Source organism: Anomaloglossus baeobatrachus, chromosome 12 (genome assembly GCF_048569485.1).
Source record: "Anomaloglossus baeobatrachus isolate aAnoBae1 chromosome 12, aAnoBae1.hap1, whole genome shotgun sequence".
Classification (NCBI taxonomy): domain Eukaryota; kingdom Metazoa; phylum Chordata; class Amphibia; order Anura; family Aromobatidae; genus Anomaloglossus; species Anomaloglossus baeobatrachus.
Window position 1 is genome coordinate 42,232,767 of NC_134364.1, and position 23,334 is coordinate 42,256,100.

Consider the following 23,334-nt stretch of genomic DNA (forward strand, 5'->3'; position numbering starts at 1 on the left):
AAATTCTTACCGGAAGTCACTAACAACCCATCCAAATCACAAAAATATATATATAAAAAAAAAAGTGTCCATAAATTGAAGTTATGTAATAAGGAAACATTACACTGGTAAAAAAAAAAAAAAAAAAAATATTGAACACATACAAAAAGCCAGGGAAAATCATGACACCAGCTAAAAACCTATCAGTAGTTAGAAAAGTAATCTTGCCACTTATAAATTATCGACTGGTTTAACTAATTGCCTATAAAATGGTCTCATAATCAAGGTGCCACACAAGAAACATCTCATGATGGGTAAAACCAATGAGCTGCCTTAAGACCTTTGCAACCTTATTGCGGTAAAATATACTGACGGCATTGGTCACAGAAATTTTTTTGAACTACTTAAAAAGGTTACAGTGAGCACTGTTGGGGCCATAACAGAAGTGGAAATAACATAATTACACCATAACCAGCCCCAAATCATGCTTCTGGCAATATTTTAGACAAGAGGAAATAAATGATCAGAAGCGTTGCAAAGGAGCCAAGGACCAACAGTGCAGAGCAGCAGATAGACCTGTAATCTGCATTACTTACTAGTTATCTTTGAAACAATTACACCTTGCCCTCAACCTCCATGGCCTGTATGCACAATCACCAAGTAAGACTCCATTGCTGAGCGAAAAGCAGGTTCAAGCACATTTAACGTTTAGACAAGCTTGTGAAATACTGGGAGAATATAGTCTGGTCAGAGGAGACCAAAATTTAACTCATTGGATGTCATAATACACACCATGTTTGGAGGCCAAAAGGCAAAATCACCCCAAAAAAAAACAAAAACCATACCAACAGTGAAGTTTTGAGGTGGGAGCATCATGGTGCAAGACCGTTTTTCAGCATACAGCACTGACAAACCTGATACAATTGAAGGAAGGATGAATGGACAAAAAGGTACAGATAAAAATCTGCCGCCATCTACCAAGATTAAGATTAAACGAGGGTGGACATTTCAGCAAGACAATCCCGAGCACACAGCCAAGGAAACTCAATTGTTTTCCGAAAAAGAAAATAAAGCTGCTAGAATGACCCAATATGCTGAGCTGAATCATAAGAAAAAAAAAAATTAAATAATGATCTAAATGTAACTAAAGCTCACAATTCATAAGCACCCACAGGATCTTCAGAATTTGCAGAGCGCTTGTGTGGAAGAATGGTCCAAAAACCACACCTTAGCAGAGCATGTGGCTAGTTTCTCATTAGAGAAGGTGTCTTGATGTGGTCATCACCAAGTCTTTTGTACAAACTATTACATTTTTGAAAGTGTGTTTAATACTTTTCGCAGTGCCATTTCCCATCATTACACAACTTGAATTTTATGGACAATTTATGGTTTGGATTGGTTTGCCTGTGTGGATTGGATGAGTTGTTACTGAAAACAGGTCAGAATTTCATGTCAATAGCTCCTCTAGAAATATATTAAACTTACAAAATTGTTGACGGGTTCATTATTTATTTCACCCGTTGAGTACAAACAATGCACTCGCCTCTATGAAGTTTGGCATCGTTGAGGATAAACAAAGTAACGTGGTTCTGTTGCGTTAATGTGGTGATTTGTGGCTCCAAGCACACTTGAGAGAAGATTTGACGAAAGTCACCTAAAAAAAAACAAAAACAAAAACAAAAAACACAAAAACCGAAGACAGGTTATTACAAGACTTAAGATTATATAAAAGATGAACAGAATACAGGGAAAAAAAATTACACACTTGAAAGGATTGAATGGAGAAATGCTGAAAAGTTACATTACTAAGTATTATAAGCAGTAATGATTTCTAATTCTCTGACTTTATATCAAAGCTGTTCTTAGGGTAGATAAACTCTAAATCATAGCACAAAAGGAACACATTGAACAATGTTAACTTACTTGAATAGCCCAAAAGCTTGTTCAGCCAGACTCCAAGACTATGAGCAGATGTTTGATGCGCCAGTACGACAAAACTAAGAACCTCAAGACGCACAGCTCGCATAGAAACATTTTCAAAATTTCTCTGAGAAGAAAATAATTTTAAAAAGCTATAATATATTAAAAAAAAATATATATATCTCTCTCTATCTGAGAAAAATAAAACAAAAAAGAATTTTGTTTACTTACCGTAAATTCTTTTTCTTATAGTTCCGTCTTGGGAGATCCAGACATTGGGTGTATAGCTTCTGCCTCCGGAGGACACACAAAGTACTACACCTAAAAGTGTAGCTCCTCCCTCTGAGCTTATACACCCCCTGGTGAGCCAGTCCCAGCCAGTTTAGTGCAAAAGCTGAAGGAGAATAGCCACCCACAAGTAGAACAGAGCAAGAGCCGGAACAACCGGAGACTCTGTCCACGACAACAGCCGGTGAAAACACACGGAACAAGGAAATTGCCAACAGGCAACAGGGAGGGTGCTGGGTCTCCCAATACGGAACTATAAGAAAAAGAATTTACGGTAAGTAACAAAATTCTCTTTCTTTATCGTTCCTTTGGGAGACCCAGACCTTGGGACGTTCCAAAGCAGTCCCTGGGTGGGAAATAAACAGAAAAACTAAGAAGTAGGCAGAACCTAACTTCACAAATGGGCGACCGCCGCCTGAAGGATGCGTCTGCCCAAGCTCGCATCTGCCGAAGCATGAGCATGCACTTTGTAGTGCTCTGAGAAGGTATGCAGGCTAGCCCAAGTGGCAGCCTGACAGACTTGTTGAGCCGTAGCCTGGTGCCTAAAAGCCCAAGAGGCACCGACAGCTCTGGTCGAGTGTGCCTGTCTGGGGGAGGCGCCTGCGTTCTCTGGTAGGCGTCCGAAATGGTCGACCTAATCCAACGGGCTAAGGTTGGCTTAGAAGCAGGGAGGCCCCCCTTGCGCCGACCTGTGGTTAGCACAAAAAGAGAGGTGCACCGCCTAAGCGCAGCGGTGCGAGACACATAGATACAGAGAGCACGCACCAGATCTAGAGTATGTAGAGCTTTTTCAAAGCGATGAACAGGGGCCGGACAGAAGGAATGTAGGGTAATGTCCTGGTTAAGGTGGAAGGGAGAGACTACCTTAGGAAGAAAGTCCGGAGTCGGACGGAGAACCACCTTGTCTTGATGAAAAACTAAAAAAAGGAGACTCCGAGGAGAGCGCAGCCAAATCAGAGACTCTCCTGAGAGAAGTTATGGCAACCAGAAAGGCCACTTTCTGTGAATGACGATACAAAGAAACCTCCCTAAGAGGCTCAAAGGGGGGTTTCTGCAAGACTGTGAGAACCAAGTTAAAGGTCCCAGGGGTCCAAGGGCCGCCGGTAAGGCGGAATGATGTGAGACGCGCCCTGCATGAAGGTGCGGACCTGAGCCAGCCGAGCGAGACGCCGCTGGAACAGAACTGACAGAGCTGAGACTTGTCCCTTGAGAGAGTTGAGGGACAGTCCTAGCTGCAGACCGGACTGTAGAAAAGACAGAAGGGTCGGCAAGGAGAATGGCCAAGGAGGATGGCCGGTAGAGCGACACCAGGACAGGAAAATTTTCCAAGTCCTGTGATAGATCTTGGCGGAGGAAGACTTACGGGCCCGAGTCATAGTGGAGATTACTTCACGGGGGATACCAGAAGCCGTCAAAATCCAGGACTCAAGAGCCACGCCGTCAATTTGAGGGACGCAGAATTCGGATGGAAAAACGGACCTTGCGAGAGTAGATCTGGACGGTCCGGGAGATGCCACGGCATCTCTACGGACAGTTGGAGCAGATCCGGATACCAAGCTCGCCTGGGCCAGTCCGGTGCAATGAGGATGACTCGACGACCCTCCATTCTGATCTTGCGCAGGACTCTGGGCAAGAGAGCTAGAGGGGGAAACACGTAGGACAGACGAAACTGGGACCAGTCCTGAACCAGAGCGGCCGCGGCGAAGGCCTGAGGATCGTGGGAGCAAGCCACGTAAACAGGAACTTTGCTCTTGTGACGGGATGCCATTAGGTCCACGTCCGGAGTGCCCCATTTGCGGCAGATCGACTGAAATACTGCCGGGTGCAGGGACCACTCGCCACCGTCCACGCTTTGACGGCTGAGATAATCTGCCTCCCAGTTGTTCACGCCTGGGATGTGGACTGCGGATATGGTGGACCTGGAGTCTTCCGCCCATTGAAGAATGCGTTGTACCTCCATCATTGCCAGGCAGCTGCGTGTCACGCCTTGATTGATGTAGGCAACCGCTGTCACGTTGTCTGACGGGACTCGAATGTGCCTGCCCGCCAGCAGATGGCGAAATTCTAGGAGAGCTAGAAGCACGGCTCTGGTTTCCAGTACATTGATTGAAAGGGCTGACTCGGACGGAGTCCAAGTGCCCTGCGCTCTGGTGGAGACATACCGCTCCCCAGCCGGATAGACTGGCATCCGTGGTGAGAATCACCCAGGACGGGGCCAGGAAGGAGCGCCCTTGGGACAGGAAGAGGGGCCGAAGCCACCACTGAAGAGAGCTCCTGGTCCATGGCGACAGAGCCACTAACCTGTGTAAGGAGGAAAGCCGCTTGTCCCAACATCGGAGAATGTCCAGCTGCAGGGGGTGCAGATGGAACTGGGCAAAGGGAACAGCCTCCATGGACCCCACCATTTGACCCAGCACCTGCATCAGACGCCTGAGGGTATAACGGCGGGGCCTCAGGAGAGAGCGCACCGCCAACTGGAGTGACAGCTGTTTGATTAAGGGCAACTTCACAAGTGTCGGCAAAGTCTCGAACTGCATCCCAAGGTACGTGAGACTCTGGGTCGGAGTCAGAGTGGATTTGGGAAGATTGACAAGCCACCCGAATTGGGCTAGAGTGGAGAGAGTGAGCGAGACACTCCGCTGACAGTCTGCGCTGGATGAAGCCTCGACTAGAAGGTCGTCCAGGTAAGGGAGCACTGCCAACCCCTGGAGGTGCAGAACCGCAATCACTGCTGCCATGACCTTGGTGAATACCCGAGGGGCCGTGGCTAACCCGAAGGGGAGAGCCACAAATTGGAAATTATCTTCTATTGCAAAACGTAGCCAACGCTGGTGTGAAACTGCAATTGGCACATGTAGATAGGCATCTCTGATGTCGATGGACGCCAGGAAATCCCCTTGGGTCATAGAGGCAATGACTGATCGCAGAGACTCCATGCGAAAGTGCCGCACCCGAACATGCTTGTTGAGAAGCTTGAGATCCAGGATGGGCCGGAAGGTACCGTCCTTTTTGGGAACTAGGAAGAGGTTTGAGTAAAAACCTCTGAACCGTTCCCAGGCGGGAACTGGTACAATTACTCCGTTGGCCTGCAAGGCTGCCACGGCCTGTGAGAAGGCGGCGGCCTTGGAGCAGGGGGGAGTTGAGAGAAAAAAAATCTGTTTGGCGGGCTGGAAGAGAATTCTATCCTGTAGCCGTGGGAGAGGATATCTCTCACCCACTGATCGGAGACTTGTTGAAACCAAGCGTCGCCAAAGTGGGAGAGCCTGCCACCGACTAAGGACGTTGCTGGAGCGGGCAGAGAGTCACGAGGAGGCTGCCTTAGTGGCAGAACCTCCTGCGGTCTTCTGTGGACGCGCTTTTGGGCGCCAGTTGGATTTCTGGTCCTTAGCTGAGTTAGCGGACGAGGCGGAGGGCTTAGAGAACGACCAGTTGGAGGAACGAAAGGAATGAAACCTCGACTGAGTCCTACCCTGGGCAGGTTTCCTGGTCTTTGTTTTTGGCATGGAAGTACTCTTCCCGCCAGTAGCTTCTTTAATAATTTCATCCAGCTGTTCACCGAACAGCCGGGACCCAGCAAAAGGGAGCCCAGCAAGGTACTTCTTTGAAGAAGCATCTGCCTTCCACTCTCGAAGCCACAAGATCCTGCGGATAACGAGGGAATTAACCGAAGCCACCGCAGTGCGGTGAGAAGCCTCTAGCATGGCAGACATGGCATAAAATGAAAAAGCTGAAGCTTGAGAAGTTAAGGCAACCATCTCGGGCATAGATTCCCTGGTGAGGGAATGCATCTCCTCTAGAGAAGCAGAGATGGCTTTGAGGGCCCACACTGCTGCAAAAGTTGGGGAAAACGCGGCCCCCGCCGCTTCATACACTGATTTGGCCAGAAGGTCAATCTGACGGTCAGTGGAATCCTTAAGGGAAGTGCCATCAGCCACCGACACAACGGTCCGGGCTGAGAGCCTAGACACCGGAGGGTCTACCTTTGGGGAGTGAGCCCACTCCTTGACCACCTCAGGTGGAACGGTAAAACTGTCATCAGAACCACGCTTTGGGAAGCGTTTGTCAGGACAGGCCCTGGGTTTGGTCACAGCGGTCTGAAAACTGGAGTGGTTAAAGAACACACTCTTCACTCTCTTAGGCGAGGTAAACTGATGTTTTTCTGCCAAAGAGTTGCTCCTCTGATACTGGCGGATTGAGATCCAGTACAGAATTAATGGAAGCAATCAAGTCACTAAGATCTGAGTCACCCTCGGAAAGATCAATGGGGCACATGAAGTTAGCCTCCGAGCACCCTGTAAAGGCATCCTCCTCATCTTGCGAGTCAGCTCTTGAATCAGAGCCGCGGGATGAGGAGGGAGAGGAAACCCTGCGGCTCCTCGTAGGAGGACGGGGTCTGTGCCCTGATGATGAATCCTCTGTGAGCTCCGGTGGACGGATGTCAGATGATAGGGATCCTAAAGGACCCTTAGCAAGAGCATTAGAGGCACCCTGTGAAGGGGGCTGATGCATATTCAAAGTCCTGGACAGAAGTCCCATGGACTCAGCAAATGACTGGGATATAGACCTAGAGAAGGACTCTACCCAGGCCGGGGGTTCAGCCACAGGTGCAGAAGCAGCCTGAGAGACCACTGGGGGTGAGGCTCCAGGCTGTGGCACCTCCAAGTTAGAGCAGACATCACAATGTGGATAGGTGCTCGGTTCATGCAGCAGGAGCTTACATGCAGCGCATACAGTATAAAGCTTTGGAGCCTTGCTCCTCGTGTGAGACATGCTGCTGGAGTGGGGACAGCTTCTACAAAGAGAACGAACCCCAGGGAGTATATACAGAGGTCCACAACCAGAGACCGGCTGTGGCTTACCAGACCGCTGGAAGCGGTGTTGTGTGCCCTCCAGATCCGAAGCCTGGACCTCCAATGCACAGCACTTCAGCAGGGATGCAGAGTGCAGGATGGCCAAGCGCAGAGTGAACCCTGTCCAAGAAAATGGCCGCCGGAGCGAAGAGAGGGGGCGGGACGGGGGCGTCCCTGTAGGAAAGCGGGATCTGGAGGGCCATAGAGACCTGCAGGGGAGGAGTCACGCACAAGCAGTGGGGAGTGTCCCTCCCCTGTGCAGGACGGCCGCCGAGAGGAGCCGTGCCTGTCCCTCTGCATGAGTGACATGTGTGGGAATGGCCGCCGGTAACAGAAACTAGGCCTCCAGCGAAGCCGGGGCCTAAATTTGAGCAGCGAGGCCGACGCGCAGGCACCATCGGCGCGGTTCTCGGGCGAAAGCCAGAGAACCCGCCGGAAATGCCAAAATAAAATACAGCAAACACACTCGCCCCATACAATAAAGGACAGGGACCCCCAACATATAAACATCTCAGGTACTTAGCTGCTGAGACGCAGGGCCAGGTCCCTGGGGATGAGTGCTCCGGTCCAGCAGAGTCCTAAAGGGCTGTGGACGGAGACCGGTGTCCAGCCAGGCATGGAGACCGCGCTGGCTCCCACTTCAAGCCAGAGCCCAGGAGGGATGGTGAAGGAGCACGGCATGTAAGGCTCCAGCCTTGGAAATCAACCTTACAACACCACCGACACAGTGGGGTGAGAAGGGACATGCCGGGAGTCCAGACGTGGACCCGCACTTCAATCTCTTTCCAAAAAGCAAAAAAATCATGAGAATGCATGTGTGGATGTATGCCTCCTGAACACAAAGCGATAAACTGGCTGGGACTGGCTCACCAGGGGGTGTATAAGTTCAGAGGGAGGAGCTACACTTTTAAGTGTAGTACTTTGTGTGTCCTCCGGAGGCAGAAGCTAAACACCCAAGGTCTGGGTCTCCCAAAGGAACGATAAAGAAAAGAAAACTGACCGTAAAGCATAAGGAATTAGTAGACGGGAAGGGGGGGGGGGGGGTGTTTAAATCATAAAAAGGTTACTAGCTTTGCAAGTTACTTCTCATTAATAAATAAAATATAATTCTGGTCTCCGGAATGGAAATTATTTTATTTTTATTTATTTCCATTTCTCATTGCTTATTGGGAAGCAGCGCTGCACTTACAAGCTCTTTGCTATAGACCTTAAAGGGAACTTGTCATCAGAAATTTAGCTTGAAACCTAAAAGTTTCCCCCTCTGCAGCTCCTGGGCTGTATTCTAGCAAGGTTCCTGTTTATTTTGGTTAGAAAGGGGGCACAAAGACTTTATAAAGTGGTACCTTTTTATATTCAAATCTTGATAATGGTACACAGGGGCGGGCTCTCTGGTGGCCGTTAGTCTGCCTCCTGCCGCTTTAGGCCGTCCCCCATCGCTCCATTCCATACTTCAGGACGCCGCCCACTGCCCCCGAGGTGCCGTGCACGCGAGGACTGCTGGTCACGTGTGTCGCAGGCACGAGACTATGGGCGGCGCTGTGATTGCATCTCAAGTGCCCGCCCATCATCTCGTGCCCGCCCCTTCCCCTCTGCCTCCAGCGTTCTGCGTAGAACGTTCCAACGTCGGGTCATCTGGCCAGCGCTTGCGCAGAACGCTGGAGGCAGAGGGGAGAGCGTGGCCACGAGATGATGGGCGGGCACTTGCGATGCAATCACGTCACCAGCGGTCCTCGTGTGCACGGCACCCTGGGCGCAGTGGGCGGCGTCCTGAAGTATGGAATGGAGCGATGGAGGACGGCCTAAAGTGTCAGGAGGCAGACTAACGGCCAGAGAGCCCGCCCCCGTGTACCATTATCAATATTTGAATACAAAAAAGGTACCACTTTACAAAGTCTTTATTTTGGTCAGAAAGGGGGCACACAAACAGGAACATTGCTAGAATGCAGCGCAGGAGCTGCAGAGGGGGAATCTTTTAGGTTTCAAGCTAAATTTCTGATGACAGGTTCCCTTTAAATCCCTGTTCTGAATTGTTTTGGGGTCCTCATACATTGCAAAGGGAAAAAAAGCTGCCTGTTTGCTTTGAGCACATATGTTTTGTATACTCTTACCATGTACCTGTCTTGCTCTGTTTGCTGGTTAATAAACTAATTTAAAAAATAAAAAAATTTGATATCTATGCTAGGCTACTGCGAGAATCTGCAGTGCAGTCCTCATCTAGCCATCTCCTTGCTTTTATATACTATCCGTCCATGGATATAGATATCTGTATCTATGAGTAATGCTAATACAAACAGGTTGGTTAGTTCTAAAATCAGTATCATTAAGAGATAATTACCTTGAACTCTGCTGCAAGTTTTTGACATTCATCCAAAGTGCCTTCTTTAATGATTGTACGACCCTGTTTCAAGAGGTAGAGAGGTTAAGAAATTATTAGATCACACATGGCAGGATTACTGGGTATTGCTGCACAAAACCATGTAGCTGTATAAAAGGTTTGTCGGCATCAGACAGTAAAAAGGAAAGCCAGCACTGCCTGAAAATTGCAAGCAAAATATAGTGTAAATTAACATAATTCCAACTGTACTATAATACCAAAGAAAGATTTTTGTGTACTCACCGTACAATCTGAGCCTTCATTTGAGAACACAGGATCATGGGTGTATTCTGTGTTGCCAGGAGGTAGACAATAGGCAAACTAAGGAAAAAAAAAAGTAAGCTACTCCTCTGCGGTGTACACCTTGTGACTGACCAGGAACTAAGCCAGTTGAGTGTAAAAGTAGTAGTAGAAGCTGTAGATTATTCAAGGAATAAGAAAAATTCAAATCTAAAGAGAGCTGGTGCTGTGTCCCCCAATGATGGCTCAGGAAGATTTTTACAGGGAGTACACAAAAATCTTCCTCCTTTCTCTCTCGCCTTATTGGGGACACAGGACGATGGGACGTCCCAAAGCAGTCCCTGGGTGGGAACGAAACCATTAACTGGTAAGGTCAGACAGACCCACTACCCATTAACTATACAAGGTAGTAACTGAAAATTGGGTCCCTCTGAGTCAGAGGTGAGTCACCACCACCTGCAAAACCTGTCTCCCCAGATGCCTGCGTATGTACTCTATAGAGCCTGGTGAATGTGTGGACGCTGGACCAAGTAGTGGCTTTGCAAAGTTGAACCGCCGAAGCTTGATGGCGAACATCCCAAGAAGCTCCCACCATTCGGGAGGAACTAGCCTTACCTCTCCTGGGAGGGTGACGCCTTTGACCCTGTATGCCTCTCGGATAGCTGATCTAATCCAACAGCCAATCGTGGATTTCGAGGCTGAAGCACCCTTCTTGTGCCCCTCTGGAAGTAAAAAAAGTGCGTCTGATTTGCAAAACGGTGCGGTCTGAGAGATCTAGATCCTCAGAGCTCTGACAAGAGCTAGATTATGCAGGGACTTCTCAAATGAATGAACCAGAGCAGGTCAGAATGAAGGCCGGACAATTTCTTCATTTAGATGGAAGGGAGAAACTACCTTTGGAAGGAAGGATGGTGAGGGACGGAGAACCTTGTCCTGGTGAAAAAAAAACAAAAAAAAAAACACCACCACACACAGGTAGGGAACCCAGCAGGAGAGGGCCGCCAATTCCGAAAACTCGCATCACTGACGTGATAGCCACTAAAAACCCAACCTAGAGACCGAGATTTTTCACAGTGGTTCGAAAAGCGATTGCTGGAGGAGTCAAAACGATAATAGTCCCATGGTTCCAAGGGCTAATGGGCTACCCCCTGAAGAAAAAAGGTATGAATCTGCGACCAAGGTGCTACCAGCTTCTGGAGAAAAAAAAAAAAAAATAGAATCGAAAGGGCGGAGACCCGTCCCTTGAGGGTACTGAGGGCTGCACCCGAATCGGAAAAGGTAAGTGGCGACTTTCCAAGTTGTTCGCACCGCGAAATAGAAAAATAGAACGATCTCCGGGTTCTATGAATGATTTGAGCAGAGGAGGGCTTTCTAGCACTTATAAAGTAAACTACTGGGGTTTTTGACCATTTCTGGCTAGAATCCAGGATTCAAGAGCAATGCCGTGAAACGCAGCCGTGCAGAATTCTAGTGGCAAGTCGGCCCCTGCACAGAAGATCTGGGCGGTCGGGAAGCCGCCATGGAGTGTTGCCTAGCGGCTGGATGAGTTCCGAGTACCAGTACCAATCTGGAGCTACAATTATCACTGAGACGCTCTCCGCTTTGACCTTCTTGATCATCCTTGGAAAGAGGGGGAAGTGGAGGGAATACGTAAGGGAGACGAAACTGCGACCACGGCAGGACTAGGGCGTCAGAGCAAATTGTGTGTGGGTCGCAGGATCGGGCTATTAAAGGGAACACCTTGGCGTTTTGGCGAGAACCATAAGGTCAACATCCGGAGGACCCCACCTGTGACAGATCTGTTGGAACACCTTTTTGTGGAGGAACCGCTGTCCCGCTGCCCGACCTTATCGGCTTAGGAAGTCCACGGCCCAGTTCTGTAGTCCTGGGATGTGAACCGCAGAGATAGCAGAGGCGTGATTCTCTGCCCAACTAAGGATCTTGGGAGAGCGAAGAGTGATGGGTCCACCAGAGTAGGGAGTGAATAACCCTTTGGGAGAGAAGAACCGGGTGATCCAGGGACGCCAGGTTCCCGTCCCACGCCGAAAGGAAAGCCAGCTGAAGGACACAGGTGAAAGTGAATGGGACAGCTTCCATCGCCGCCAACATCTTTCCCCAAAATTCTCAACTCAAAATCGTAGAGTTAGGCGGCACTTGCCCCGGAGGACCTGAATGCCCTGTCTCAGGGAGGTCCATTTCTCTACTGGTAGAAACACCCAGGCTTGGAGTGTCTAGGACCATGCCCAAAAAGACAAGACCTTGAGATAGAACTAGAGAAGACTTTTGGCGGTTGACGAGCCAGCCCAACCTCGAGAGTTTTCAAGTAGATTTGCATACTCTGATCAGGCAAGAATGACTGTCCCTTTATGAGGGGTGGGGGGGGGTGGTGTCGTCCAGAAACGGGATGACTACTATACCTCTGGGACGAAGCACGGACACGACGCCCACCATTACCTTGTTAAAGACCCGAGGCGCCGTGGCTAGGCCAAAGGGGAGGGCTGTAAATTGGAGGCGCTCCTCCCCAATTGCGAACCCAATTAACCTCTGGTGAGCTTTGCAGACTGCAAAGTGTAAGTTGGAGTCTTGTATATAGAATGAAGCCAGGAATTCTCCCGATTCCATGGACGCAACCACAAATAGTGATGCCATGCGAAAGGGGCGAGTCCGCATTACCCTGTTTAGCCCCTTAACGTCTAAAATAAGACGGGCCGAACCATCCTTTTTGGGGACCTCGAAATGGTTAGAGTAAAAACCTGTGTAACCAGTTCTCGCACGCAGGAATCATCTATGTAGGAAAGTGAGACGTCCTGGAAGGGGAGCAGTCGACCTACGGTGGTCGGGGGATGCCTGGCATCATGCTGAGGAGGAATGTGAGAACGTAACCTCCGGACTTGAGCTGCCTAGAACGGGAGCGCCAGATCGTGTCTGTCTTAGAGGGTCCACGCTTTTGCTCGCTGCGCAAGGAGGATCGCTCAGACTTTGCAGAGGGCTGAGAGGTAAAGTCCCAAAAGGAATGAAAGCACCAAGGGAATCTCTTGCGAGGAGCGTGCTGTTGTGGTAGAGAGGTGCTGTTACCACCTGTTGCATCAGCAATGATTCTGTTGAGTGTTTCGCCAAGAAGGCAAAACCCGTGAAAGGGTAACCCCATAAGATCTCTTACATGCACTATCTGCATTCCCAGCTTTAGGCCAGAGAACCCAACAATTACCACCGTATTGCTAGGCGCCATGGCAGTATAATTTGCCGAGTCTAGGGAAACGTATAAGGTATTTGGCAGCCCTGGATATTAGATCAGTCAGCTCAATCAAAATCGGAAGGCAAACCTTCTACACGGAGGCCTCTCCGTAAAACTCTTGCTCCAGACCACAAGGGCCTTAGCAACCCACGCTGTGGCAATGAGGGGCAGAGAAAGGAACCCATCGCCTCAAAAATAGACTGAGCCAGAGCCTCAATGGTGCAGACAGTGGGTTATTAGAGTGGCACTGTCTGGAATGGAGCGTACTGTGATGGTCACTAAAAACGTGTAATTGGCCAGTCAAGACACAGGAGGGTCGACAGCAAGGGACTCTGCCCAATCCTTCACTAGATCCTGAGAGAACGGATAGACAAGGTCGGAGTCTGACTCTTGAGACATATCCTCGTAGGCTGACTGACGCAGAATCTGACTCAATCATGAGATGTTGATGGGCTTCATGTGTAGACCCTTTTAGAGGATTTCTTCTGGATCCTAATGAGGACCCTATCCTGAGCCAGGAGGGCAGGGTCATCCTGGTTACCCAAGGGAGGTTGGAGAGCCGGTAGGCGCTGTAAGACCGAAACCAGAGACTGGGAGACTTTGGTTAGGTCAGGTACTGATTGAGAGAGGAAAGCAGCCCACTCGGGGGATCGCGAGCGTCCTCATCTCCGGCAGCGGAAGGTCCTGGGATGCCATCACAATTGAAACATCGCAGTCCTGATGGGGGGGTATTGGGGAGAGATGACTGGCCTGAGAAATTCTGATTGCAGGACGTACAAGCTGAGTAACAATATAAAGGGGAGCCAGTTTGTGCTTTTGAATTCGACATAATGCAAGCGATGCAGTAATCTGCTAACTTCTTTAACTCCTATGGAAGTTACAGGGTCGCCTAGTGCAGAGGGGCTAGACTGCTGTAACACAGTAAATGGATTGAGCCCACAGCCCAAGCCTCCTGAGCAAGGAGCAGAAGCTGCTGGCTGGGTCCCCGGGCAGAACAGCGATTCCCCCAAGATGGCGTTGCAGTCCTGGGCGTATTCGCAGCCTGACGTTTCAGAGCGGGAAAACAGCCCGCGCTCTTCCTGCAGAGTAGTGAAGTAGAGCCCCCACGCTTTGTGGGGGCAGGACACCTGCAAGCACAGAAACGGTCCCAGCACTGCTGTGAGGAGTGGATAGAGCCCCCACCTTTGTGGGGGTGGGATATCTGCGTGCCTGCACAGTGCTGTGTCCCAGAGCTGCAGAGAGGATCAGAAAGAGCCCCCACCTTTGTGGGGCAGGATGGGCATGCACAGCGGTGTATTAGCAGCGCTGTGGATGACAGAGCAAGGGGAAGGGTGGCCATCGGCCGCACTAGGCCTAAGCCAGGGACTAGATTAGTGGCTGGCTGAAGGAAAAAAAAACAAAAAAAAACAAACACATTCCAAGGACAGGGTGACACTGCAGCGCAGCCATCGCTGAAGTAGGGAGACCCCCCTTCTCTGCCGATCCAACATTGAACAGGGACTGCCTGGAGAGGATGACGATCCCTACCTGCGTCCAGGAAGTCCGTTGGAAGCCGCACCAGCCGGGTAAAAACCTGGAGGATCGCAGACTTCGGCTCGGCAGCCTTGATCCAGTCTTTGAACTGCCGAACGTCACCATTCTCGGCGCCGCTTGCCTAGAAGCGCGACGAGGGACAGCCTGGGTGGACGTAAGTTTGGGGGGCTTTTGGCACCGGGGTGACGCAGACCATAATTTGTCCGGCCACTTAGGAAGTGGCGGGACCTGACGGCGTAGCCACCCTGTTAACCTCTTACCGCATACGGGAGAGCAGGAGTGTGGAACACCCTGCCACCCATCTGTGAATAGAACAGAAGAGAGGTTTGAGGGGGGGAGAGTGGAAAAAAAAAACAAAAAAAACACTGGCTTAGTAACTGGTCAGTCACAGGGTGTAAACTGCGGAGGAGGCGCTAACTTTCTCTTTGCCTAGTGTCAACCTCCTGTCAACAGCAGCATATACCCATGGTCCTGTGTCCTCAATAAGGCAGGAGAGAAATGAGATTTTTAGCATACAATTGATTACTTTTTTGAGCCACCCCTGGTATACATGTTGTCAATAATTGTTCTGTTTTTAATGTAATTAGGAGGCCGTATGGCACAGTGAAATATAAAAAATATATAGAATAGGACCCCCTACTGAGATTTGCCGTGACGTGGCAGGGGTGGCTCAAAAAAACTGATAGTTTGCTAAAAATCTCATTTTGCATTATAGTACAGTTGGAATGATGTGAATTTACACTTTATTTTGCATGCCATTTTCAGGCAGTGCCGCTTTCCTCTTTTTTGGCATCAGACAGTAAGTTTACAATCATCTCCTCACAGATGATGTTGGCACGTCACTAACATTCCATCATTGGCCAATCTACTTTTGTGGTTCCTACATAATAAAAGGGTTGTTTCATAATGTAAGACATTTGTGGCCTTACAGCAGAAGCCACTAAGAATAATTAGATTAGCTAGGATCACACTGTATGGCTATTACCTGGAATGCCTGTCAATGTTTGCCTCGAAAATAATTAAAAAATTAACTGCTAAAAAGCTGGGTCGGAGATGCCAGGAGGAGACGTAGCCCAGAGCCATCAGACTGCTAATGCCACTTAGTTTTAGCAATCAGCCAGTCTGACCAATTTTACCTACCCCTGATTGTATATTGGCAGCATATTTTAGAGAAAAGCCTTTGAGGATGAGACAGATTCTTTGATTTTCAAAACCTTACTCATCCTAAAAATATTAGGGAACAGAGGTTAAGGGCACATTTCAATTACTTCACTGGTGAGTTGACAAATGGAAAAGTAAGGAACGTTTTAGGGCAGTTTCACACATCAGGCATTTCACCGGATTGCCAGATCTGGCACACTCCATGACAGCATATGACCAGAGCTGGCCCGATGCCATTGTACTGTATTGCACTGTACTGGAGTGAGCCGGATCCGGCAATCTGGCAAAATGTCGGATGTGTGAAACAGCCCTAAAACGTTCCTTTTTTCCCATTTGTCAACTCACCAGTGAAGTAATTGATCCGCGATTGTTAACAGCAGAGCCATTTACACATGCAAGTTGTGCCTCGTGGCACACTGGCAACTGTTGGGACAAATGGCTCCAACCCCTCATTTATGCTTGTACGAGAAATTCTTAATAGTTGATTCCAGAAAATCTACTGCATTTATGAGGGCTTATCCACTACTAGGACAACCCCTTTTGATTCCACAGGTTATCCCCTGAAAAAAAAAAACAAAAAAACAAAAACCCAAGGTTGTGATGTTGTGTGAGCCCCTCGTCCAATCAGGGCCAACTTCCTTCTCCCTACCACCTTCGGATCAAATAGACAATCAGCAGGAAGTGACCACAGCCGCAAAGCTCACATCCTGTTTATTACCTCGTTTAGTCAGAAGGCGTGGGAGACAAGCCAGCGCTGATTGGACAAGGGGCTTGTGATGTCAACGCGGCAAGCCTGGACACCGCTGGAATGGCTCTGGTCCTCGCATGACACTCAGCTCACGCTGGCAGTACAGCAGGAGCCAAGTGTCATGCGGGTGTCCCTGCAACTGAGGTCAGATCATACGATCGAACCACAGCTGAGGAGGGGAGGGCCGGCACGGAGGAGGGGAGGGATTTGTCTCCCTCTCTCCTCCTTAGCCAGCTATTGCCATTCTCACCCTACACTAACAGTACACCAGTGTACTGTGAGCGCAGTGCGATTTTTCCCCTCGCCCCATAGACTTGAATGGGTGCGAGAGAAACCAGGATCACATTACAGTCGCAGCATGCGGCGATTGTTTTCTCGGTCCTATTAGGGCTGAGAAAATAAATCGCTCATGTGTGCAGGCACATATGCCAATATTGGTCCGAGTGGAATGCGATGTTTTATTGCATCCCACTCGTTCAGATTTTCACGCCGTGTGTTTTAGGACTAAGAAAAAAATCACTGCCAGGGCATAAGCCTATGAAAGATAGGCTAACTTGTTTTGTGCTAATGCTAGTGGTGATTGCAAAGTGAAGCCATTACTGGTGTACCATTCAGAAGCTCCTACAGTGTTTAGCAGAGACAATGATTAAAAGTAAATGGTGTGTGATTGAGGGCAAACAAGGCATGGGTCACAAGGGCAATTTTCATTGAGTGGATGAATGAAGTGTTTGGCCAAAGTGAACAAAAAAATTATTCCAGGATAATCAGTTGCCTCTTAAGTGCCTCCTGATTATGGACAATGCTCCTGCACATCCTCCTGGTATGGAAGACCCATTGTTGGAGGAGTTCAGTTTCATCAGTGAAGTTCTTGCCCCCCAATGCCACACCTAATCCAGCCCATGGACCTGAATGTCATTTCAAGTTTTAAGAAACTGTACATAAAAGCAATGTTTGAAAAGGCACTTTGAGGTGACATCAGATACTGAATTGTCCTTAGAGTTCTGGAAAATACATAATTACTTACTGGTAAGGTGTTTTTTCTGAACCCATGACAGCACCACGAGAGAGAAGATCCGCCCTTCAAGGACAGGAAACCTCCAGAATAAAAAGGGGCGGCACCTCTCCCCGCATCAGTTTGTTACAGAGCATGAAAGGACCTCCGGAAGAAATAATGTTAAAACATAACCCAGCACCAACATAGAACCACGTGCAGCCAATACTGCCAATCTATCCACATGCAGGGAGGGAATATAAGGGTGCTGTCATGGGTTCATAAAAAACACATTACCGGTAAGTAATTACGTATTTTTCCAGCACCCATGACAGCACCACGAGAGAATTAATTACAGAAACAAGCAATATCCTAAGGGGGGACCCAAGATTGCTGAACCGTTCTCCCAAGGTGAAGTCAGTAAGGAGAAGGCCAACCCACAGTGCTTATAGTGAGTGGAAGGTGAAGACCCTGTGACCCCCTACAGAGCTGCGCAAGGTGACATACGATCCTGCAGCCCTGGAGATTTCATACTTGTGTAGAGAGCTTTCATACCTGTCGGCACATACCTACCACTAGCCGAGTAGGCAAGCAGGTTGCTCCTCCGATCCATCCCACAAGCGGAGTTAGGAGATTTGAGCCCTTAGGTATTACCCTGAAGGAATACAAACCAGACCTGCCTCTTCTGCATACAGACTATTTATAAGTTAACTGGGAACATCCAGGCAGTGCCCACCTCCTCTTCCAGATCATTCGAACTAATACAATAGGACGGAAGAACAATCCCTTGTGATTTACGAAAAGAAGGGAATTTTGTTTACTTACCGTAAATTCCTTTTCTTCTAGCTCCAATTGGGAGACCCAGACAGTGGGTGTATAGCTACTGCCTCTGGAGGCCGCACAAAGAACTACACTTAAAAGTGTAAGGCCCCTCCCCTTCTGGCTATACACCCTCCCGTAGGAGTACGGATTCCTCAGTTTTAGTACCAAAGCAAGGAGGAGGAAAGCCAATAACAGTTTCAAAAACAAATTCAATCCGATAACAAGATCGGAGAACTTAAGAAACAACATGAACAACATGTGCACCCGAAAAACGAAACCCTAAGAACAAATAGGGCGGGTGCTGGGTCTCCCAATTGGAGCTAGAAGAAAAGGAATTTACGGTAAGTGAACAAAATTCCCTTCTTCTTTTTCGCTCCTAATTGGGAGACCCAGACAGTGGGACGTCCAAAAGCAGTCCCTGGGTGGGTAAAAAGATACCACATGAACGGGCTGTCAGACAGCCTCTTCCTACAGGTGGGCCACCGCCGCCTGAAGGACCTGTCTACCTAGGCTGGCATCTGCCGAAGCGTAGGTATGCACTTGATAGTGTTTGGTAAACGTGTGCAGACTCGACCAGGTAGCCGCCTGGCACACTTGCTGAGCCGTAGCCTGATGCCGCAATGCCCAGGACGCACCCACGGCTCTGGTAGAATGGGCCTTCAGTCCAGATGGAATCGGAAGCCCAGCAGAACGGTATGTGTGAAGAATTGGTTCCTTAATCCACCGCGCAAGGGTGGATTTGGAAGCTTGCGATCCTTTATGCTGACCAGCGACTAGGACAAAGAGCGCATCAGAACGGCGTAGAGGCGCCGTGCGAGAAATGTAAATCCTGAGTGCTCTCACCAGGTCCAACAGATGTAAACCCTTTTCAAATTGGTGAACTGGATGCGGACACAAAGATGGCAAAGTGATATCCTGATTGAGATGAAAGGAAGAAACCACCTTGGGAGAAAACTCCGGAATTGGACGCAGTACTACCTTGTCCTGGTGAAACACCAGGAAGGGAGATTTGCAAGATAACGCCGCTAGCTCGGACACTCTTCGAAGAGACGTGACCGCCACAAGAAAAACTACTTTTTGTGAAAGCCGAGAAAGGGAAACCTCTTTCAAAGGCTCGAAAGGCGGCTTCTGGAGAGCAATGAGAACCTTGTTCAGATCCCAGGGTTCCAATGGCCGTCTGTAAGGAGGAACGATATGACAAACTCCTTGGAGAAAAGTGCGTACTTTAGAAAGCCGTGCCAAGCGCTTCTGAAAGAATACGGATAGCGCGGAGACTTGACCCTTAAGCGAGCTAAGCGACAAACCTTTTTCCAACCCAGACTGCAGGAAGGAAAGAAAAATTGGCAATGCAAATGGCCAGGGAGAAAACCCTTGAGCCAAGCACCACGCTAAGAATATCTTCCACGTCCTGTGATAGATCTTAGCTGAGGATGGTTTTCTAGCCTGTCTCATTGTGGCAACAACTTCATGAGATAAACCTGAGGCCGCTAGGATCCAGGACTCAATGGCCACACAGTCAGGTTCAGGGCCGCAGAATTCAGATGGAAAAACGGCCCTTGAGACAGCAAATCTGGACGGTTTGGTAGTGTCCACGGTTGGCCTACCGTGAGATGCCACAGATCCGGGTACCACGACCTTCTTGGCCAATCTGGAGCGACGAGTATGGCTCGATGGCAGTCGGACTTGATTTTCCGGAGAACTCTGGGTAACAATGCTAGAGGTGGGAACACATAGGGGAGTCGGAATTGCGACCAATCCTGAACCAAGGCGTCTGCCGCCAGCGCTCGGTGATCGTGAGACCGTGCCATGAAAACTGGGACCTTGTTGTTGTGCCGTGACGCCATCAGATCGACGTCCGGCGTCCCCCAGCGGCAACAGATCTGTTGAAACACGTCCGGGTGAAGGGACCATTCTCCTGCGTCCATGCCCTGGCGACTGAGAAAGTCTGCTTCCCAGTTTTCCACGCCTGGGATGTGAACTGCGGATATGGTGGACGCTCTGCTTTCCACCCACGTCAAAATCCGCTGGACTTCTTGAAAAGCTTGGAGACTGCGTGTTCCCCCTTGGTGGTTGATGTATGCCACCGCCGTGGAATTGTCCGACTGAATCCGAATCTGCTTGCCTTCCAGCCATTGTTGGAAGGCTCGCAGGGCAAGATAGATTGCTCTGATTTCCAGAACATTGATCTGCAGGGTGGACTCTTCCTGAGTCCACGTCCCCTGAGCCCTGTGGTGGAGAAACACCGCTCCCCACCCTGATAGGCTCGCATCCGTCGTGACCACTGCCCAGGACGGGGGAAGGAACGACTTTCCCTGTGACAATGAGGTGGGGAGAAGCCACCAACGCAGAGAGTCCTTGGCAGTTTGAGAGAGGGAGACAGTCCTGTCGAGGGACGTCGATTTCCCATCCCATTGGCGTAGAATGTCCCATTGTAGAGGGCGCAGATGAAACTGCGCGAACGGGACTGCCTCCATTGCTGCTACCATCTTTCCTAGGAAATGCATGAGGCGCCTCAGTGAGTGCGACTGGCTCTGAAGGAGAGATTGCACTCCAGTCCGTAGCGAGCACTGCTTGTCCAGTGGAAGCCTCACTATCGCTGAGAGAGTATGAAACTCCATGCCAAGATAAGTCAGAGATTGGGTCGGGGTTAGATGAGACTTTGGAAAGTTGATAATCCACCCGAAACTCTGGAGAGTGTCTAGTGCCACCTTCAGACTGTGTTGGCATGCCTCTTGAGAGGGTGCCTTTATAAGCAGGTCGTCTAGATACGGGATGACCGAGTGACCCTGCGAGTGCAGAACAGCTACTACTGCTGCCATGACTTTGGTGAAGACCCGGGGGGCTGTTGCCAGACCGAAAGGTAACGCTACGAACTGTAGGTGTTCGTCGTGTATGACGAAGCGTAGGAAACGCTGATGCTCTGGTGCAATCGGCACGTGGAGATACGCATCTTTGATATCTATTGATGCTAGAAAATCTCCTTGAGACATTGAGGCTATGACGGAGCGTAGGGATTCCATCCGGAACCTCCTGACTTTTACGTGTCTGTTGAGCAACTTTAGATCCAGGACGGGTCGATACGATCCGTCCTTTTTTGGGACCACAAACAGATTGGAGTAAAAACCGTGACCTTGTTCCTGAAGAGGGACGGAGGTCACCACTCCTTCCGCCTTTAGAGCGGCCACCGCCTGCAACAGAGCATCGGCTCGGTCTGGTGGTGGAGAAGTTCTGAAGAAACGAGTTGGCGGACGAGAACTGAACTCTATCCTGTACCCGTGAGACAGAATATCCCTCACCCAACGGTCTTTGACGCGTGACAGCCAAATGTCGCCAAAGTGGGAAAGCCTCCCACCGACCGCGGGTGTGGGAATCGGAGACCGCAAGTCAGGAGGACGCCGTCTTGGCAACGGTTCCTCCGGCTGTCCTTTTTGGGCGTGACTGAGACCTCCAAGAATCTGAGCGTCTCTGGTCTTTTTGAGTCTTTTTTGACGAGGCGAATTGGGACCTGCCCGGTCCTCGAAAGGACCGATAACCAGACTGACCCTTCCTCTGTTGGGGTTTGTTTTGTCTGTGTTGCGGTAAGGATGAGTCCTTACCCTTGGAGTGTTTGATGATTTCATCCAAACGCTCTCCTCTTCAACTGCAACCAAGGATCTAGCTGCAAGCCTGGAAATTGGAGGATCCACTTTTGGACACTGGGTCCAACCCTTGACCACCTCAGGGGGAAAAGGGTAGCGTGTATCTTTAAGCCGTTTAGGAAAACGCCTTTCAGGATAAGCGTGGTGTTTCTGGATTGCGTCTCTAAAGTCAGCGTGGTCCAGAAAAGTGCTTAATGTACGCTTAGGGTATCTGAAATGGATTCTCTCGTGCTGCGAAGCTGACTCCTCTACAAGAGGAGCTGGTGGGGAAATATTTAACATCTTATTGATGTTAAATATAAGATCATTAACTATGGCGTCACCATCTGGTGTATCTAGATTGAGAGCGGTCCCAGGATCAGAATCCTGATCAGTTACGTCCGCCTCATCACCCATAGATTCATCTCGCTGGGATCCTGACCATTGAGATGAATGTGAAGGCCCCGTCATAGCGAGCCCGCTTAGGCTGCCCGGGGCCATCGTCCGAGTCAGAGTCTTCACCCTGAGGTGTATATGCCCGTCCCGGAGCTTGGAGCTGAGGGGGACCAGGGGGCAATGATTGCACAGTGTCCGTGGCCTGAAGTACAGGCCTAGCTCGCAATGTGTCAAGAATTTGTGACATAGTGAGAGACATTCTGTCAGCAAAAGCTGCAAACTCAGTTCCTGTCACCTGGACAGCATTCACAGGTGGTACACCCTGGGTCACGTCCAGCAGAGGTCCCGACTGTGCAAGCGCCGCAGGGGCCGAGCACTGCACACAATGGGGGTCCGTGGAGCCTGCTGGTAGAAAAGTCCCACATGCGGTGCAGGAAGCATATAATGTCTGTGCCTTGGCACCCTTGCGTTTTACGGACGACATGCTGCTGGCTCTCTGCAATGTGAGAGAGTCTATAGCCAAAGGGCGACCAGCGCTATGTAATACCAAGTATTTGTAGAAACAAAATACTAAGAATAATACTGGCACAAGAGGGGGTGAGCCCTGAGGGCTGCTTACCGCCCGCTGAATAGCGGGTAAGAGGCGCAGAATTCCTTGTCTGGGTCTCCCCGGCTCCCCTCTGCAGCTCAGCGTGTCAGCAGGAATGGCTGCCGGCGTCTGTGGAGAGGGGCGGTCCGTGGGAGTTCCCAAACAAAAGTGCGGGAAACAGTGTCCCCTCTGTGCCGATTGTGAGGGCTGGAGTATGTAAAAACGACTCCAGCCCTCGGCGCTGATGCACTGGCCAGCGTCCCGCCCCTCTCCTGACTGGCAGGTCTGGGGGCGGGAACGAACGGAAGCAGGCCGCAAAAGCCTGGGACTCGAGTTATCAGCGCGGCCGCCGTAAAAGCGCGGGCCGCGCTGAAGTCCCCGGCGCACCACAAGTGCCAGCCGCGCCGCAGTCCCAGCGGCCGGCGTGACCGATTTCCAGAAGTGGCCAGCGTCCCGCCCCTCTCCTGACTGGCAGGTCTGGGGGCGGGAACGAACGGAAGCAGGCCGCAAAAGCCGGGGACTCGAGTTATCAAGCGCGGCCGCCGTAAAAGCGCGGGCCGCGCTGAAGTCCCCGGCGCACCACAAGTGCCA

At 50.0% G+C, this 23,334-nt stretch overlaps 1 protein-coding gene across 2 annotated transcripts in view; it reads right to left on the reverse strand.

The window, feature by feature from the left end:
• Positions 1-23,334, reverse strand: part of UBR1 (ubiquitin protein ligase E3 component n-recognin 1) — a 311,682-nt gene that overhangs the window by 228,601 nt on the left and 59,747 nt on the right. For both annotated transcript variants that reach the window (XR_012727818.1, XM_075331219.1), the window contains exons 7-9: positions 9,373-9,435; positions 1,903-2,026; positions 1,523-1,633 (exon numbers count right to left, since the gene is read on the reverse strand). Coding sequence is in view for 1 of the 2 variants with exons in the window: in XM_075331219.1 (XP_075187334.1) it covers positions 1,523-1,633; positions 1,903-2,026; positions 9,373-9,435 (298 nt within the window). In the remaining variant the exon portion in view is untranslated. The remainder of the gene's footprint in view (positions 1-1,522; positions 1,634-1,902; positions 2,027-9,372; positions 9,436-23,334) is intronic.